Here is an 18,108-nt window from a genome sequence, read left to right on the forward strand (position 1 = left end):
AGATCCACTTACCCAGCCTCTCACTGTATCCCTTAATTTCTTTATTGTTCAAAACAAAATTTATCAACTACTTTACTGGACAGGGAATTCCACAGATTCACAACTCTCTGGGTGAATCTGCTTCCTCTAATCTTGAGGCTATGCCTCACCAGCACCCTATATAGCTGCAACATGATTTCCTTGATTTTAAACTCAATCCCTTTAGCAATAAAGGACAAAATTCCATTTGCTTCCCTAATTACTTGTTGAACCTGCAGACCAACCTTCTGTATTCATGCACAAGGACACCCAGGTCCCTCTGCATAGCAGCATGCTGCAAATTTTTACCATTCAAGTCACAATCCTTTTTACCGTTACTCCTACCAAAATGGATGACTTCACATTTATTAATATTGTAATCCATCTACCAGACCTTTGCCCACTCACTTAAAGTATCTATGTTCCTTTGCAAAGTTTCACAGTCCTCTGCCACTCAACTTTGAGTCATCTGCAAACTTAGACATTCTACACTCATTTTATAGATAACTCCCAATTATCAATAAACGTTGTGAATAATTGCAGTCCCAACACTGCTCCCTGAGGCATGCCACTATTTACTGACCACCAACCAGAATAACACTCATTTATCCCCACTCTCGGCTTCCTGTTAGTCAGCGAATCCTCTATCCATGCTAATACTTTACCTGTAACCCCATGCATTTGTACAGATCTGCAGTTCGTCTTCTTCTCTTCTTTCCTAACACAACTTTTAGATTTCCTAATTTCCAGTTTTCTGGGATTGTTCAAAAATCTAGGGAAGTTTTGAAAATTATAGCCAGTGCATCCACACACTCTCCAGCTTTCTCATTACAAATCCAAAAAGGTGCATATCTCAGGTCTGAGGTACAATTAACATCTCAAGTTTGTCTCATACGTTTTTTGCTGCTGGTATTAATGTGTTTTAATTTCCTCACTCATAGTAACATCTAGGTCATACTCTCATTTCTGGAGTGTAATTTGTATTCGACTGTGATGATAGCTGCAAACCATTAGTTTGATTTCTCCACCTTTCAAACCCATGAACACTACAATCCAGGAAGACAAGGGGAGCAAAGACATAGGAACATTACCAAGGTCTCCTCAAAGCCACTCATCATTCGGACATGGAAATGTCATCAATACTTCAGTGTCATTGGGTAAAAAAACCACAAACTCTCTCCCTAACTGCACTGTGTGTACGACTATGTCTTTAGTTTATGGGTGGCACAGTGGTTAGCATTGCTGCCTCACAGTGCCAGAGACCCGGGTTCAATTCCCACCTCAGGCGACTATGTGTGTGGAGTTTGTACATTCTCCCAGTGTCTGCGTGGGTTTCCTCCAGGTGTTCCGGTTTCCTCCCATAATCCAAAAACGTGCAGGTCAGGTGAATTGGCCATGCTAAATTGCCTATGGTGTTAGGTGTAGGGGAATTGGTCTGGGTGGGTTGCATTTCGGCAGGTCGGTGTGGACTTGTTGGGCCGAAGGGCCTGTTTCCTCAATAAGTAATCTAACCTAATCTAGTTTAAGAAGGCAGCAGACCAACTTCTCAAGGGCAATAAAGGATGCTGCCCAGACCCAAATGAGTGAATGTAAATACTTCTTCACTGCCAAGGAAGATTTGTCCTATCACTACTTCTGAAGGACAAATGTTTACTTTAGTTACTCTCCATCTTTTTATCATAGTTGAAAGAGCTTTTACACTGGTTGTTCTGCTATAATGCAACAGCTATGGTCTTCTGCAACATTTGCTATAGAAAAAAAAAAATCACACTGTAGAAGGTTATTAATAGAAAACCGCTATACCTGTTCAACAGAAAGTTCGCATTACGCAAACAACATCCACAATTCAATCGTATTATAACCAATTTGTGCTGACAAAACACACTTAATAGCGAATGAGAAGTTCTGCAATTCGTTGCAGAAGAGGATTGATGAGGGTAGAGTGGTAGACGTAATCCATTTGGACTTCAGTAAGGAATTGACAAGGTGCCTCATGGAAGACTGGTTAGCAAGGTTAGATCTCATGGAATACAATGAGAACTAGCCATTTGGATACAGAACTGGCTTGAAGGTAAAAGACAGCGGGTGGTGGTGGAGGGTTGTTTTTCAAATTGGAGGTCTGTGTCCAGTAGTCTGCCACAAGGATTGGCACTGGGTCAACTGCTTTTCACAGAGGGTGCTATGTTTGTGGAATGAGATGCCAGAGAAAGTAGTAGACCCTGGTACAATTACAGGATTATAAATCTTTACTGAACCCTTTCAAGTTTCACAACATCCTTCTGATAATTTAATTTAGATAAATGTTGGAAAGGTAAAAGCAATGACTGCAGATGCTGGAAACCAGATTCTGGATTAGAGTGGTGCCAGAAAAGCACAGCAGTTCAGGCAGCATCCGAGGAGCAGGAAAAAGACAAATCAGGGCAGGATTTATATACTTAATGGGAAGGTCCTAGGGAGTGTTGCTGAACAAAGAGACCTTGGAGTGCAGGTTCATAGTTCCTTGAAAGTGGACTTGCAGGTAGATAGGATAGTGAAGGTGGCTTTTGGTATGCTTTCATTTATTGGTCAGGGTATTGAGTACAGGAGTTGAGAGATCATGTTGCAGCTGTACAGGACATTGGTTAGGCCATTTTTGTAATATTGCGTTCAATTCTGGTCTCCCTCCTATCAGAAGGATGTTATGAAACTTGACAGGGTTCAGAAAAGATTTACAAGGATGTTGCTGGGGTTGGAGAGTTTGAGCTATAGGGAGAGGCTGAATACACTGGGGCCGTTTTCCCTGAAGCGTCGGAGGCTGAGGGGTGATGTTATAGAAGTTTATAAAATCATGAGGGGCATGGATAGGATAAATAGACAAGGTCTTTTCCCTGGAATGGTGGAGTTCAGAAATAGAGGGCATAGGTTCAAGGTGAAAAGGGAAAGATTTCAAAGTGACCTAAAGGCCAACACGTTTTTACGGAGGGTGCTGTGTTTGTGGAATGAGCTGCCAGAGGAAGTGGTGGACCCTGGTACAATTACAGCATTTAAAAGGAATCTGGATAGGTATATGAATAGGAAGGGTTTAGAGGGATATGGGTCAAATGCTGGTAAATGGGACTAGATTAATTTAGGATATCTAGTTGGTATTTTCTAGTTGACAGAGGTTTGGTTAACTACCAGGAAGCAATGCATGGGGATAAATGAGTGCTATTCTGGCTGGCAATCAGCAACTCGTGATGTGCCTCAGGGATCAGTATTGGGACTGCAATTATTGACAATTTACATTGATGATTTGGAGTTGGGGACGATGTGTAGGGCATCAAAGCTTGCAGATGACACTAAGATGAGTGGCAGAGCAAAGTGTGCAGAAGACAGTGAAACTTTGCAGAGGAACATAAATATTTTGAGTGGGTGGGCAATGGTCTGGGAGATGGAATACAATGTTAATAAATGTGAAGTCATCCATTTTGGTATCCATATAGCAGTAAAAAGGACTATTACTTGAATGGTAAAACATTGCTGTGCAAAGGGTTTCCTTGTGCATGAATCAGAGAGGTTTGGTCTGCAGGTACAACAATTAGGAAGGCAAATGGAATTTTGTCCTTCATTGCTACAGGGATTGAGTTGAAAAGCAGGAGGTTATATTGCAACTGTATAGGGTACTGGTGAGACCACACCTGGCATACTGCATGGAGTTTTGGTCTCCTGACTTGAGACAAGATGTATTAGCACTGGAAGGAGGTTCACTCGGGTGCAGTTGAGGGGGTTGGCTTTTGAGGAGAGACGGAGTAGACTAGGGTTATATTTGTTGGAATACAGAAGAATGGGGGGGGATCTTATAGAAACATAAAATTATGAAGGGGATAGATAAAATAGACGTGGAGAGGATGCTTCCACTGGTCGGTGAAACTCGGATGAGAGGGTATAGATTCAAAAATTATTGAATCGAGAAGGAACTTCTTCACTCAGAGGGTTGTGAATCTATGGAATTCCCTGCCCAGTGAAGTAGCTGACATTACTTCAGTAAACGTTTTTAAAGCTAAAAAAAAATGTTTTTGAGCAATAAAGGAATTGAGGGATACGGTGAGAGGGCGAGTAAGTGGAGCGGAGTCCACAAAAAGCTCAACTATGGTCTTATTGAATGGCAGAGCAGGCTCGAAGGGCCAGATAGCCTACTCTTGCTCCTAGTTCTTATGTTCTTATGGCATAGACGAGTTGGACCAAAGGGTCTTTTGTGTGCTTTACAACTTTATGACTCCATGACCTGTGATTTGCTTTTATACTCCTGGCTCCAAAACACTCACTCAATTGAGAAGCATGCTCTTTTAATCTAATGTTATCCTTAATCTCCTTGGTAAGCCATGAATAGATTTTCCTCACAAGGAATTTTATTTTTCATTGGAATATATTTTTGTTGGGCAAATTTTTTTACCCCCACAATTTATTTATCAGCGTAGTGCCTAAAGTCTTTAAGTAATCAACCTTAGCCAGCCATTCCAACCCACGACTAACTGTTTTAACTAAATTATCTCAATTGTTTAGACATCATTAATAAACACAAGGTGGAATTTGATTCAATTCCCCTCACTATTATCAAATGGATCTTTTACAGTGACATTTACTTTAATGCAAAGGGCCTAACAGGAAAGGCAGATGAACTTGGCATGGTTAGGAACATGGGACTGGGGTTTCATAGCAATTACAGAAACATGGCTCAAGCAGCTTAATGTTCAAGGATACAAATGCTGCAGGAAGAAAGGGAGGCGGGGGGGGGGGCGGCGGCATGTATGATAAGAGATAGCATTACAGCTGTTCTGAGGGAGGATATTCCCAGAAATACATCCAGGGAAGTTATTTGGGTGGAACTGAGAAATAAGAAAGGGATGATCACCTTATTGGGATTGTATTATAGACCTCCTAATAGTCAGAGGAAAATTGAGAAACAAACGTGTAAGGAGATCCCAGCTATCTGTCAGAATAATAGGTTGGTTAGGGTAGGGGATTTTAACTTTCCAAACATAGACTGGGACTGCCATAGTGTTAAGGGTTTAGATGGAGAGGAATTTGTTAGGTGAGTACAAGAATTTTCTGATTCAGTATGTGGATGTATCTACTAGAGAAGATGCAAAACTTGACCTACTCTTGGGAAATAAGGCAGGGCAGATGATGGAGGTGTCAGTGGGAGAGCACTTTGGGGCCAGTGACCATAAGATTTAAAATAATGTTTGAAGAGGATAAACCAGATCTAAAAGTTGAAGTTCTAAATTGCAGAAAGGCCAATTTTGACATTACTATGCAAGAACTTTCAAAAGCTGATTGGGGCAGATGTTCACAGGTAAAGGGACAGCTGGAAAATGGGAAGCCTTCAGAAATGAGATTACAAGAATCCAGAGAAAGTATATTCCTATCAGGGTGAAAGGGAAGGCTGATAGGTATAGAGAATGCTGGATGACTAAAGAAATTGAGGGTTTGGTTAAAAAAAAGAAGGAAGTATATGTCAGGTATAGACAGGATAGATCGAGTGAATCCTTAGAAGAGTATAAAGGAAGTAGGAGTATACTTAACAGGGAAATCAGGAGGGCAAAAAGGAGGCATGAGACAGCTTTGGAAAATAGAATTAATGAGAATCCAAATGAGAATACATTAAGGACAAAAGGGTAACTAGGGAGAGAATAGGGCCCCTCAAAGATCAGCAAGGCGGCCTTTGTGTGGAGCCGCAGAAAATTGGGGAAGATACTAAATGAATATTTTGCATCAGTATTTACTGTGGAAAAGAATATGGAAGATATAGACTGTAGGGAAATAGATGGTGACTTCTTGCAAAATGTCCATATTACAGAGGAGGAAGTGCTGGATGTCTTGGAATGCACAAAAGTGGATAAATCCCCAGGACCTGATCAGGTGTACCCTAGAACTCTGTGGGAAGCTACAGAAGTGATCGCTGAGCCTCTTGCTGAGATATTTGTATCATCGATAGTCACAGGTAAGGTGCCGGAAGACTGGAGGTTGGCTAACGTGGTGCCACTGTTTAAGAAGGGTGGTAAGGACTAGCCCGGGAACTATAGACCAGTGAGCCTGACGTCGGTGGTGGGCAAGTTGTTGGAGGAAATCCTGAGGGACAGGATGTACATGTATTTGGAAGGGAAAGGACTGATTAGGGATAGTCAACATGGCTTTGTGCGGGGGAAATCATGTCTCACAAACTTGATTGAGTTTTTTGAGGAAGTAACAAAGAGGAAAGATGAGAGCAGAGCTGTAAATGTGATCTATATGGACTTCAGTAAGGCGTTCGACAAGGTTCCCCATGGGAGACTGATTAGCAAGGTTAGATCTCTCAGAATATAGGGAGAACTAGCCATTTGGATACAGAACTGGCTCAAAGGTTGAAGACAGAGGCTGGTGGTGGTGGTTTTTTTTTAGACTGGAGGCCTGTGACCAGTGGAGTTCCAGAAGGATCGGTGCTGGGTCCTCTACTTTTTGTCATTTATATAAACTATTTGGATGTGGGCATAAGGGGTACAGCTAGTAAGTTTGCAGATGACACCAAAATTGGAGGTGTACTGGACAGCGAAGAGGGTTAACTCAGATTACAACAGGATCTTGACCAGATAGGCCAATTGGCTAAGAGATGGAGTTTAATTCAAATAAATGCAAAGTGCTGCATTTTGGGAAAGCAAATTTTAGCAGGAGTTATACACTTAATGGTCAAGTCCTAGGGAGTGTTGCTGAACAAAGAGACCTTGGAGTGCAGGTTCATAGCTCCTTGAAAGTGCAGTCGCAGGTAGATAGGATAGTGAACACGGCGTTTGGTATGCTTTCCTTTATTGGTCAGAGTATCGAGTACAGGAGTTGGGAGATCATGTTGCGGCTGCACAGGATATTAGTTAGGCCACTGTTGGAATATTGCAAGCAATTCTGGCCTCCTTCCTATCGGAAAGATGTCATGAAACTTGAAAGGGTAAAGAAAAGATTTCCAAGGATGTTGCCAGGGTTGCAGGATTTGAGCTATAGGGAGAGGCTTAACAGGCTGGGGCTGTTTTCCCTGGAGTGTCGGAGGCTGAGGGGTGAGCTTAGAGAGATTTACAAAATTATGAGGAGCATGGATAGGGTACCCTGGGGCTGGGGAGTCCAGAACTAGAGAGCATAGGTTTAGGGTGAGAGGGGAAAGATATAAAAGAGACCTACGGGGCAACTTTTTCACAGAGGGTAATATGGGTATGGAATGAGCTGCCAGAGGAAGTGGTGGAGGCTGGTACAATTGCAACATTTAAGAGGCATTTGCACAGGTATATGAATCAGAAGGGTTTGGAAGGATATGGGCCAGGTGCTGGCAAGTGGGACTCGATTGGGTTGGGATATCTGGTCGGCATGAACAGGTTGGACCGAATGCTTTGTTTCCATGCTATACATCTCTATGACTCTATTACTAACTGACCCTGTCTCATTCACAATACTAGATCTGAATAAACATTATCCATAGTTAGTTCCACATTATATTGTTTCAAGAAACTTTGAAAACTATACTGAACAGATATACATCTGTTGTCCCTACATTATTAAAACAAAATGGACTTCATCATTCTCATCTCACACTTAGCCTTCTCAAAGATGGTATCCAGTGACCGTGAGCAGAAATTAGCATAACTCTTCCTCCAATAGTGATGATACAAAAATAAAACAGAGCAGAAAGCAGTACACCACTTCCCCAACCTCACCTCCCATCTCTCCAACACACAAAAAGATGAGGTGTTTTCTTTCGAACAAGAATGTTAATCAGAGAGTGTGCGCTCTTTTGGATAGAAGTTTTAAAACTGTACACTGGAGCTTCCATAATTGGGCCATTAATCATTCCTCACACAGAATTAATTCAATAGACTAGCTCATGAATGAATGTGGAATATTCTGGACAAGTTGGAACACAGGATCAGGTGTGAATCATTCAACTCCATGAGCCCTTTCCTCAATTTAATAACCAAATAGTGCTAGCATCTCCACTTTATATGGTAATACCCTTTGTCCACTTGGTTTCATATCCCTCATCATCTTTGCTATTAAAAACGTATCATTCTTTGATTTAAAACTTTTAATTGAGCTATTTTTATGGGAATGAGTTTGACAGATTTCACAAATGTGTTTTATAATTTATTTCCTGAAGAGCCTATTAAGTTTATGTCCCCTAGTCTTAGTCTCTATAATCAGCGGACTGGATTTTGGGGATTTTTGACAAGCCCTTTCAAAATCTTTAAAATTTCAACAAAATCACTCTTTACACACAATATTACAGACACAATCCTAGAATATATGTAATCCAATTCTCAGAGCTGATGTTGCACTGCAGTCTTTCCAATGTCAATATATACTTAAGGTGTGGTGCCCATAACTATACACAGTACCCCAGGTGTGGTCTGACCAGCTCGCTCTTTACCTATGGTTAAACTGTCACCCCATCATATTTTAGCTCTGCAGATTACATTTGATGGAGTTTTTGACTTTATTTGTGCTGACCACTAGTTTTAATTTGTGCAACAAACTTCTAAATTTCTTTGCGCCCCTGCAATTCCCCATTTTTCAACATTTAAACTTACAGTTCTGCTCTTTGTCCAAAATAATTTAAGTGAACCCACCAAACTTTTCATATTTGCTTTGTCAACATCTCTTCTGACACTCATTCACACCACTTACCATGTTAATAATCACTGCAAACTCAATAACCTTGAATATATTGCTCTCTATTATACCGTGTAAGTGATTAATACTGCAAACACTTGAGGCCCAGTATTGTTCACTTAGTTACCTCCTACCAATTTGAGTACATACCAATTATCCCCATTTTGTTATCTAAGATAAAATCTATTTCCTAACCTGGTCAATAATTTGCCTTCAGAGTAATTTTGGGTAATTGTTTCTTATATCGAACCTTATTGAATGACTTCTGGCACACCTACTACATATACCTCTATGGTTACTTCCTTAAAGAGAAAAAAATATTTAAAGGGTTTTCTTTTAAAAACTTAATTGACACTGGCTCATTGTAATATCTCAAACATTTATTGCATGATCTTTTGGCCTTATGTTTTAAGCTTCAAAGCCTGTAACAATTATAGATATATCATTTACTAAATTGTCTCACACCTGTCTTAAATAGTGGGTAGCAATTTTTAGATCTAAAATTGGGGAACAGTACAGAACATTATGGTTGAATATTGATAATTTCCTCACCTAGCATCACATTTTTGGAACTTAGCATTCTTTAGAACCATGATCTTTTTGAAAACTATTTTCCTTATGTTAATTTCAGATTTTCATTAACAAGTAGATTCCCTGGAATTTCAGGAATAATGCCTGATATGAAGGCTGACGACTGAAAAAGTCATTATTCTACAAATACATAGTTAACATTGCAAATGAGACTTTTTTTAAAAAAAGGGTTCACATCTTCATGAGAGCACCTATTTCTCTCTGAATAACTGTTCAAACGAATGCTAGTTTTGATAGATCTCATTTTACTTTGTGGTTCTTTTCAGCACACTAACATCTTTGCTTTCATTGCAGAGAGCAAAGGAGTCAGAGTCATTAACTACTTTTAAAGGCAGAGTTAGTCAGATTCTTGACTAATGAGCAAGTCAATGTTACCAGGGGTCGGTGGGAACATGGAGTTGAGGCTGTGTCAGATCAGCAATGATTTTGCTGAATGGTGATAGAAACTAGAAAGGCCAAATGGCTGAACCCTGTTCCTAATTCACATGTTTGTACACATTTTCTAAACTGCATCAGCAACCACAATTCAAAAAAAATGAAGTGACTCATTAGCTGTGATATGCTTTGGGAAGTCCACGTCATGTTCTTACATGCAAATTCACTTTTTTCCACTCTCATTTCAACCACTCACAGAACATTATTTCAACTTCTTCCCAATAAATTAATCGCATCATTACCAATACAGAACAACCTCGATAGTCTGAATGAGACAGGCGGGGTGTATTTTGTTCGGATAACAGATAACATTTTTACAGGATCTTGACATTCGGATAACCGAGGTTGTACACTGAGAAACAGATTGTACCAATTCCACCTCTTTACCCAAAGCATCTCAATACCACCTTACACGCTATTACAAAAACAAACTGAATGTAACATTGCCATTGCTATCCTTACTTTAAAAGTAAAGCCACGCTATTCCAACAAATCCTTGGTTAAGATGATGGAAATAGAACACATTTTTCAGAGGCAAATTGCAAAGACAGTGGCATAGTGGTAATGTCACTGAACTAGTATTCTAAACTCCACGTTATTGTTCTGAGGACATGTTCAAATCCCACAATGGCAAGTGCTTAAATTTGAAGTTAGTAATCAGTAAAAACCTGGAATGGCAACCATGTAACCATTACTAATTGTTGTAAAAAATAAACGATTTGGCTCACTTATGTCCCTCAGGGAAGGAAATCTGTCATCCTTTAACTGGCCCAGCTTCCATGGGACTCCAGACCCACAGCAATGTGGCTGACTTTTACCTGTCCTCTGAGAATTAGGGGTGGGCAATAAATGTTGGTTCAGACACCCACATCTCAAGTACGACTAAAAGCAAAAGACCAATTCCACCCTCAAAATCACAAACAACTGACTTTCCAACAACCAATCCCTCATCCTACTCACACTGACTACTCCCATTTTTACCCCCCTTGACCCTGTTACAAAATGGGTTACCTGTTCCATTGTGCTGATTGCAATCTCCTTTCCTCTCTACTCTTCTCATTTCTCCCCATTCCATGGCACTCCTCCCAATGCAATTTCAGATATCCTATTACTTTCTATTCTATTTGACTTGAATTAACCATTTTATAATCCCCCGTATGCAAAAATAGGAAATTAAACTGCACTTCTTGCCACTGATCATGAAGAGTGAATTGTACTTTTTTCACTGTCCTTCCTCCTATCCATAACAGAAGTTTTCTTTTCTTTATTATTTTCCCTTTTAGAAGAAATAGGCAGTAATGTATTTGCCAGAACATCTTGTCAAGTCCAATTTTAAAATTACCCTCAGTAAGTTATTTTGGGTACAATCAAAATAGGGTTTGTTCACGCATTTAAAACCAGAGGGATTGTTTTGTGCCACACTCTCTCACACAGGCATCCAAGAAAGATAGGAAAAAGCAGCAAAGTTTGAAACTACTTAAATAAAAAAAAACAGCAGAATTGGATCAGGTGAATTGGAGGCCACATTAATGCTTATTTGAGGTTCTTTTAATTGGCTGTGCCTGAAGTGTCTTATGTAGAAGTTTAGCCCATTTTGAATTGCTCTGAATGTAATGCTATAGATTGGGAGTTGGCTCACTTGGGATGCTCTGAGATCAGAATTTGGTGTCCAGCAAGGCTTACTCTTCGGGTGTTATAAGAAGATTGATAAACATACAAAGCTGTATAGTTTGAGTCAGCACTGAAAAAGGCCTGCAGCCCATGTCTACAGTCGAAAACACCAAAATATTCTAATATAATTTTTAGCAATTGGCCCATTGCTTTGCTTCTAAATGTTGAGTTTCTGCCTTTACAGCCCTTAAAAGGTGGTGAATTCCAGAAAAGTTTTACTTCATGTCTCCTCTAACCTTCTTCCTCTTATCTTAATTCTATGCCCCCGATCTCTCCAAAGGGAAAAAGTGTTCTCTTGTCTGTCCTATCTATCCCCCTTCTAATTGTATATGTTTATCAATCACATCCCCTCGCCATAAGGGAGACACCCCAGTAAGTCAAATCCTCTCTTCAGGCAACATACTGGTGAACCTCCTCTGCACACTTCAGTTAAACCACATTCATCCTACAATGTGGATTCCAGAACTGCACACAATACTCCAGCTTTAGCCTAGCTAACATTTTATACAGTTCCAGCACAAGCTCCCAGCTCTAAAACCCCATGCTTCAATGAACAAAGGCAAGTGTATTAAACCACTTTATCCACATGCCCTGATATCTTAAAGGTGATTCAAACAAACCAACATTGTCAATCAGTCATGTAACTGGGGCTTCTGAGTGAGACACTCTGCTAACAAGACAGATTTTGATGCCCTCTTCAGAAAACTTTTTTTGCCATAGATAATTGCCAAGTCATTCACACTAAGTAATAATGAGTTTCGATTGTCCCAACTGTTGCAACCTGGCTGAGGTATGTGGGCCTGGCTGCAAAGTTAATGTAACGTCAGGTAAGTCGGATCCCAGGAGGTGATCAGTTCATTTTTTTTCTGGTATTTGCTACATATTTCTGGAAGTCAGTCGGTGATTTGTTCATTCGGTGATTAATAGCAGTTATTTAAAAATCCAGAAAGAGTCCATTTTAAAAGAAATTCAACTGTTTTTAAAGAAATAATAAAGGATCTTACTTTTTCTTTGTTCTGGCTATTAGACTTATTCATTTTAAAATTTAGTGCAGTGAAGAGGTCTTTTGACTCTGGGATTTTATTCCCCACTTTCAATTATTTCATCCATATTACAACATACTCACCACATCTTAATATCCTTCTTTTATAAAGATAGTGGCAATTTAAAAATAAAGCAATTTTCTACTCAGGCAAACTCCTGCAAATACTGAAATCATATTTTAGAACAAACATTTGTCTTTCATCTATACTTCTGCCTAGAATGCCAGAACATCTTCACAACCTCACTATTAATACAAGTAGGGCAGTTGGATGATAATCACATGATTTAAGAACTCATGCCATGTGAGAGAGTGAGAGAGAGAGAGAGAGAGAGAGAGAGAGAGAGTGAGAGAGAGTGAGAGAGAGTGAGAGAGAGTGAGAGAGAGTGAGAGAGAGAGTGAGAGAGAGTGAGAGAGAGTGAGAGAGAGTGAGAGAGAGTGAGAGAGAGTGAGAGAGAGTGAGAGAGAGTGAGAGAGAGTGAGAGAGAGTGAGAGAGAGTGAGAGAGAGTGAGAGAGAGTGAGAGAGAGTGAGAGAGAGTGAGAGAGAGTGAGAGAGAGTGAGAGAGAGTGAGAGAGAGTGAGAGAGAGTGAGAGAGAGTGAGAGAGAGTGAGAGAGAGTGAGAGAGAGTGAGAGAGAGTGAGAGAGAGTGAGAGAGAGTGAGAGTGAGGGAGAGTGAGGGAGAGTGAGGGAGAGAGAGTGAGGGAGGGAGAGTGAGGGAGAGAGAGTGAGAGAGAGAGAGAGAGAGTGAGAGAGAGTGAGAGAGAGAGAGAGTGAGAGAGAGAGAGTGAGAGAGAGAGAGTGAGAGAGAGAGAGTGAGAGAGAGTGAGAGAGCGAGCGAGCGAGTGAGCGAGTGAGCGAGTGAGCGAGTGAGCGAGTGAGCGAGTGAGCGAGAGTGAGATTTGGAAACTTAAAACTTCTGATCAGCTCTCAGACTCCCATTAGGGTACTTCTATGCTAAAGAATAAGATGATAAAGTTTCCAGATATACTGTACCTAAACTAGCGTTTTTTTATGCCTTTCATGACCATAGAATACCCAAACCATCTAACAAAGAGTCACTGACCTAAAATATTAATTGCCGAACATGTTGAGGTTTTCCATCATAATTTGTTATCATTTCAATACTTCTAATATCAATGACATTTTGTTAACGCACACAGAATGGTTTCTGATACATCAGAAAGAATGTATTATACTAAAATCCCAAATCACAGACATAAAAGGCCACAATTCTCAAATGATCTTCCCATGCTGGTATCACGTCATGATGTATGTTTCTTCTCAATTTATACATCACTGTCCATGCAAAAAGCTTATCCCATAAAGGACATAAATACCTGGACCAGTGGCCACAACTACAGTCAATTCTTCTCCAAAGCTGACCAGACACAAGCATCAACAGTTCATAAATTCGGCATATCTCGCAATGTTTCCCACATTCAAGTTCAACTAAATGCCTGACTTCAAAATTTAAAAAAAGAGATATATGACTGCAGGGAGGGTTAAGTGGCTCGATCTTTGAAGAGGTGACAAGTAGGTTAGACCAGGGAAACCTGGTGGATGTGGTCTATCTAGACTTTCAAAAGGCCTTTGATAAGGTGCCACACGGGAGGCTGCTGAGCAAGGTGAGGGCCCATGGTGTTCGAGGTGAGCTGCTAGGATGGATTGAGGATTGGCTGTCTAACAGAAGGTAGAGAGTTGGGATAAAAGGTTCTTTTTCGGAATGGCAGCCGGTGATGAACGGTGTCCCGCAGGGTTCAGTGTTGGGGCCACAGCTATTCGCATTATATATTAATGATTTGGTTGAGGGGACTGGGGGCAATCTAGCGAAGTTTGCCGATGATACAAAGTTAGGTGGACAGGCAGGTAGGACTGAGGAAGTGGGGAGGCTACAGAAGGATCTAGACAGTTTGGGAGAGTGGTCCAGGAAATGGCTGATGGAATTCAACGTGAGCAAGTGCGAGGTCTTGCACTTTGGCAAAAAGAATAAAAGCAAAGACTACTTTCTAAATGGTGAGAAAATTTGTAAAGCCAAAGTACAAAGGGATCTGGGAGTGCTAGTCGAGGATTCTCTAAAGGTAAACATGCAGGTTGAGTCTGTGGTTAAGAAAGCGAATGCAATGCTGTCACTTATCTCAAGAGGGTTGGAATATAAAAGCAGAGATGTGCTACTGAGACTTTATAAAGCTCTGGTTAGGCCCTATTTGGAGTACTGTGTCCAGTTTTGGTCCCCACATCTCAGGAAGGACATACTGGCACTGGAACGTGTCCAGCAGAGATTCACACGGATGATCCCTGGAATGGTAGGCCTAACATATGAGGAACGGCTGAGGATCCTGGGATTGTATTCATTGGAGTTTAGAAGATTAAGGGGAGACTTAATAGAGACGTACAAAGATAATACATGGCTTGGAAAGGGTGGACGCTAAGAAATTGTTTCCTTTAGGTGAGGAGACTAGGACCCGTGGACACAGCCTTAGATTTAGAGGGGGTCAATTCAGAACAGAAATGCGGAGACATTTCTTCAGCCAGAGGGTGGTGGGCCTGTGGAATTCATTGCCACGGAGTGCAGTGGAGGCCGGGACGCTAAATGTCTTCAAGGCAGAGATTGATAGATTCTTGTTGTCTCGAAGAATTAAGGGCTATGGGGAGAACGCTGGTAAGTGGAGTTGAAATGCCCATCAGCCATGATTGAATGGCGGAGTGGACTCGATGGGCCGAATGGCCTTACTTCCACTCCTATGTCTTATGGTCTTATGATCTGGAGCATATAACATTTCTAATAGGAGACAAAAGTAAAAAAATTCTGGATTGCTTTCTGTTGCCCAGAATAGAATTTCCTTTTTAAAAATGCAGTACCACATGTTATAGATAGATGGTACACCTCTTTCACCTTCTCCCACCCACTGAACCAATATCCCACCCACTGAACCAATAAACCTGAAAATAGGTCAATACAAATGAAGAGATAAAATTTCACATGTACAGATCAGACTTGCTAATTCACTTACTAAGGCTGTAGTTTCCTCAGTCTTCTTTGTTGCTTTAGAGTCAAACAGAACATTTCTTCCTCGCCGTTCACAATCTTGGTAGACAATAAGTCTTATCTGGCTGGGATTGAACTCTGGAGCTGGCCAGCTTGAAACAAAAATAGTGACACAGTGAATAATAGTTCCAAGCAAAACAAAAATGTCCATCCACAAGCTATTCATTTGGGCAATAATCCAGCCTGTGTTGAAGAGGATAACATTCCAGATCTCTTAATTTGGATTCTACCTTTTGAGGCTGTAAATGAAGAGGAAGGAGGAATGAATGACAAGAGAAAAAAAAGAGGGATTGGTTAGGAGAAAGTGAGGAAGGGGTTGATAGGAGTTGGGGGATAGAGAGAGATCGATTGTATGGAAATGCGTTTTACGAAACTTGAAACACTTTTTCAGCACAATAATGATGACTTTCTTGTAAGAACTCGCTTTCCCAACTATTCACCTCTAGAACATTTTTACTACTTCCTATTATGATGCTGGAGGGGGAATCTGCTGATTTCAGACGATTGTACATGTGGCAATCTCAGGATGCTAAACAAGGGAGTGAAACCCTCAGAAATGTGAAAGGGAGGTCATATTAGAAGAGCTTCTATATTTAATATTTCCCAAAACTAGCTTTGAGAAATAATTTCTAAAAAAAAAGTTATGAAAGACCTATGACTATATTAATAAAACCATTTTATGACATTTGTCTATTAATTTTACTCATTTGTCACATTCATAGTTTGAATCCAACATCTATCATTCAAGCCTTTTGCTTTTCAAACACATTGATAATACATGCAAAATGAATTCTAGATCAGGATACTCAACAGTATGCTTTTCACTTTCCTAAGCTGTAGAACATGACTGAAAGGAAGAGGCTTGTTGGTCAAATAAATCTGTCCATCGAGTACATGCAAACAAAAATATTAGTGGGCAGAATATTGTTTCCATAAATTGCACACTCAGTTGAACTTTCCATAAAGCTGCATGTTGCCTTCAACTAACACAGCTTGCCAATAATATATACTTTAATTCAAACAAACACCTTTCCTAACAAGCTATACTTTGTAAAGGCAACTGCAGCTATGAATCTGCTATTTTAGTCTTTCCTTTAAAAGATAAAGGCTTGCCTTCAGAAAATGTTTATTAAAAGCAGTGGATGACTGAAAGCACTTTACATCCAGAGATGTTCAACTGAAGAGCCACTGCTAAAATACAAGAAACATAGAATCCAGTTCGACAAGGTCTCACAAAGCAACATGTTAACAATCAAATCACACTGTTACTTTGTGCTGTTGTTTAAAAGAAATATTGGTCAGAACAGAGGATTTCACTCTTGCTCTTCTCTGAATAGTGCTATGGGATCTTTCATATCCACTGGGAAAGGGCAGATGCATCTCTGGAAGGGCATCGATTTCCAAGTACTGGGCTGGAGTGCAAGTTGATTTTTACACTCAAGCCCTGAAGGAGGACTTAAACTTGCAACATTTGGATTCAGAGGACAGCATGCTACCAAATTGGCGTTGGCTGAAACATCCATAACATTTCAACAAGTTGCTTTCTCAGCACAATCACTGCCTTTCATGTGTGCATATGATCGTCATAACCATAATACTGTTGCTTGGTTGATCACGTCAATTTCCTGTATGTTTCTTTAGTAGTAAAAAGAAAGATGGATGAAATCACCTTTGTTTGACAGCATTCTTCTTCAGAAAATGAAAAGCTCATGGTCACTATGTCAGAGTTAGTTCTGGTGCACTGCTTCCTGCCTTCTGTTCAATATAGTAGCTTTTTATGCCTACGCCTTCCTGACTTTCTTTTTTCACCAAGATCAACCTCAAAAACATTAAACTTGGTTCCATTTACATTACCTCTACCACAAAACTGTATAGCACATTCTCAAACATGCTCAGAGGACAAGTCACCATCATACTGTAACATTCCCACAGCTATAAAGGGAAAGTATTTCTTATTAAAACACCAATTTGAGCAAATAGGAACGATCAAAACAACTTTGCAAACAACACTTTTTTTTCAAAACATGTTTGAGTGAAGAAGTTATATGACATATGAACCAAACACAACTTGGGTTTTAGATAGTACTTTTAAGCAACTTCAATAACTACTTAGCTATATCTAGTTAAAAATCACACAACACCAGGTTATAGTCCAACAGGTTTAATTGGAAGCACACTAGCTTTCGGAGCGACGCTCCTTCATCAGGTGATTCCTTCATCACCTAATGAAGGAGCGTTGCGCCGAAAGCTACTGTGCTTCCAATTAAACCTGTTGGACTATAACCTGGTGTTGTGTGATTTTTAACTTTGTACACCCCAGTCCAGTCCCACTCCAAATCATGACGAGCTATATGTCGTAACTTTAACAAGCCACTACAGAAACCTTAAGGAGAAAAATTAGACACGGATATATTTGGTCAGATGACCAAAGTATTTATTCAAAGAGGTTGGTTTTAAGGTGTGTCTGAAAGAGGAAGAAAGAGAGGCAGCATAGTTGAGATTGAGAATTCCAGGGCTTGGCATCTAGGTCACTGAAGGTAAGGCCACTAATTGTGGGACAATTAAAATTGGGAATCCTGAAGAGGTCAGAATTACACATATTTTGGAGGGCTATAGGACTGGAGGACATTAGCTGAGTTCAGGGAGGGATTTGAAAA

The 18,108-nt window shown here is 40.3% G+C and overlaps 1 protein-coding gene across 3 annotated transcripts in view; it reads right to left on the minus strand.

The window, feature by feature from the left end:
- Positions 1-18,108, minus strand: part of fnip1 (folliculin interacting protein 1) — a 114,448-nt gene that overhangs the window by 52,457 nt on the left and 43,883 nt on the right. For all 3 annotated transcript variants that reach the window (XM_060837297.1, XM_060837298.1, XM_060837295.1), the window contains exon 2: positions 15,417-15,543. In XM_060837297.1, coding sequence (XP_060693280.1) covers positions 15,417-15,543 — 127 coding nt within the window. The remainder of the gene's footprint in view (positions 1-15,416; positions 15,544-18,108) is intronic.

Source organism: Hemiscyllium ocellatum, chromosome 16, assembly GCF_020745735.1.
Source record: "Hemiscyllium ocellatum isolate sHemOce1 chromosome 16, sHemOce1.pat.X.cur, whole genome shotgun sequence".
Classification (NCBI taxonomy): domain Eukaryota; kingdom Metazoa; phylum Chordata; class Chondrichthyes; order Orectolobiformes; family Hemiscylliidae; genus Hemiscyllium; species Hemiscyllium ocellatum.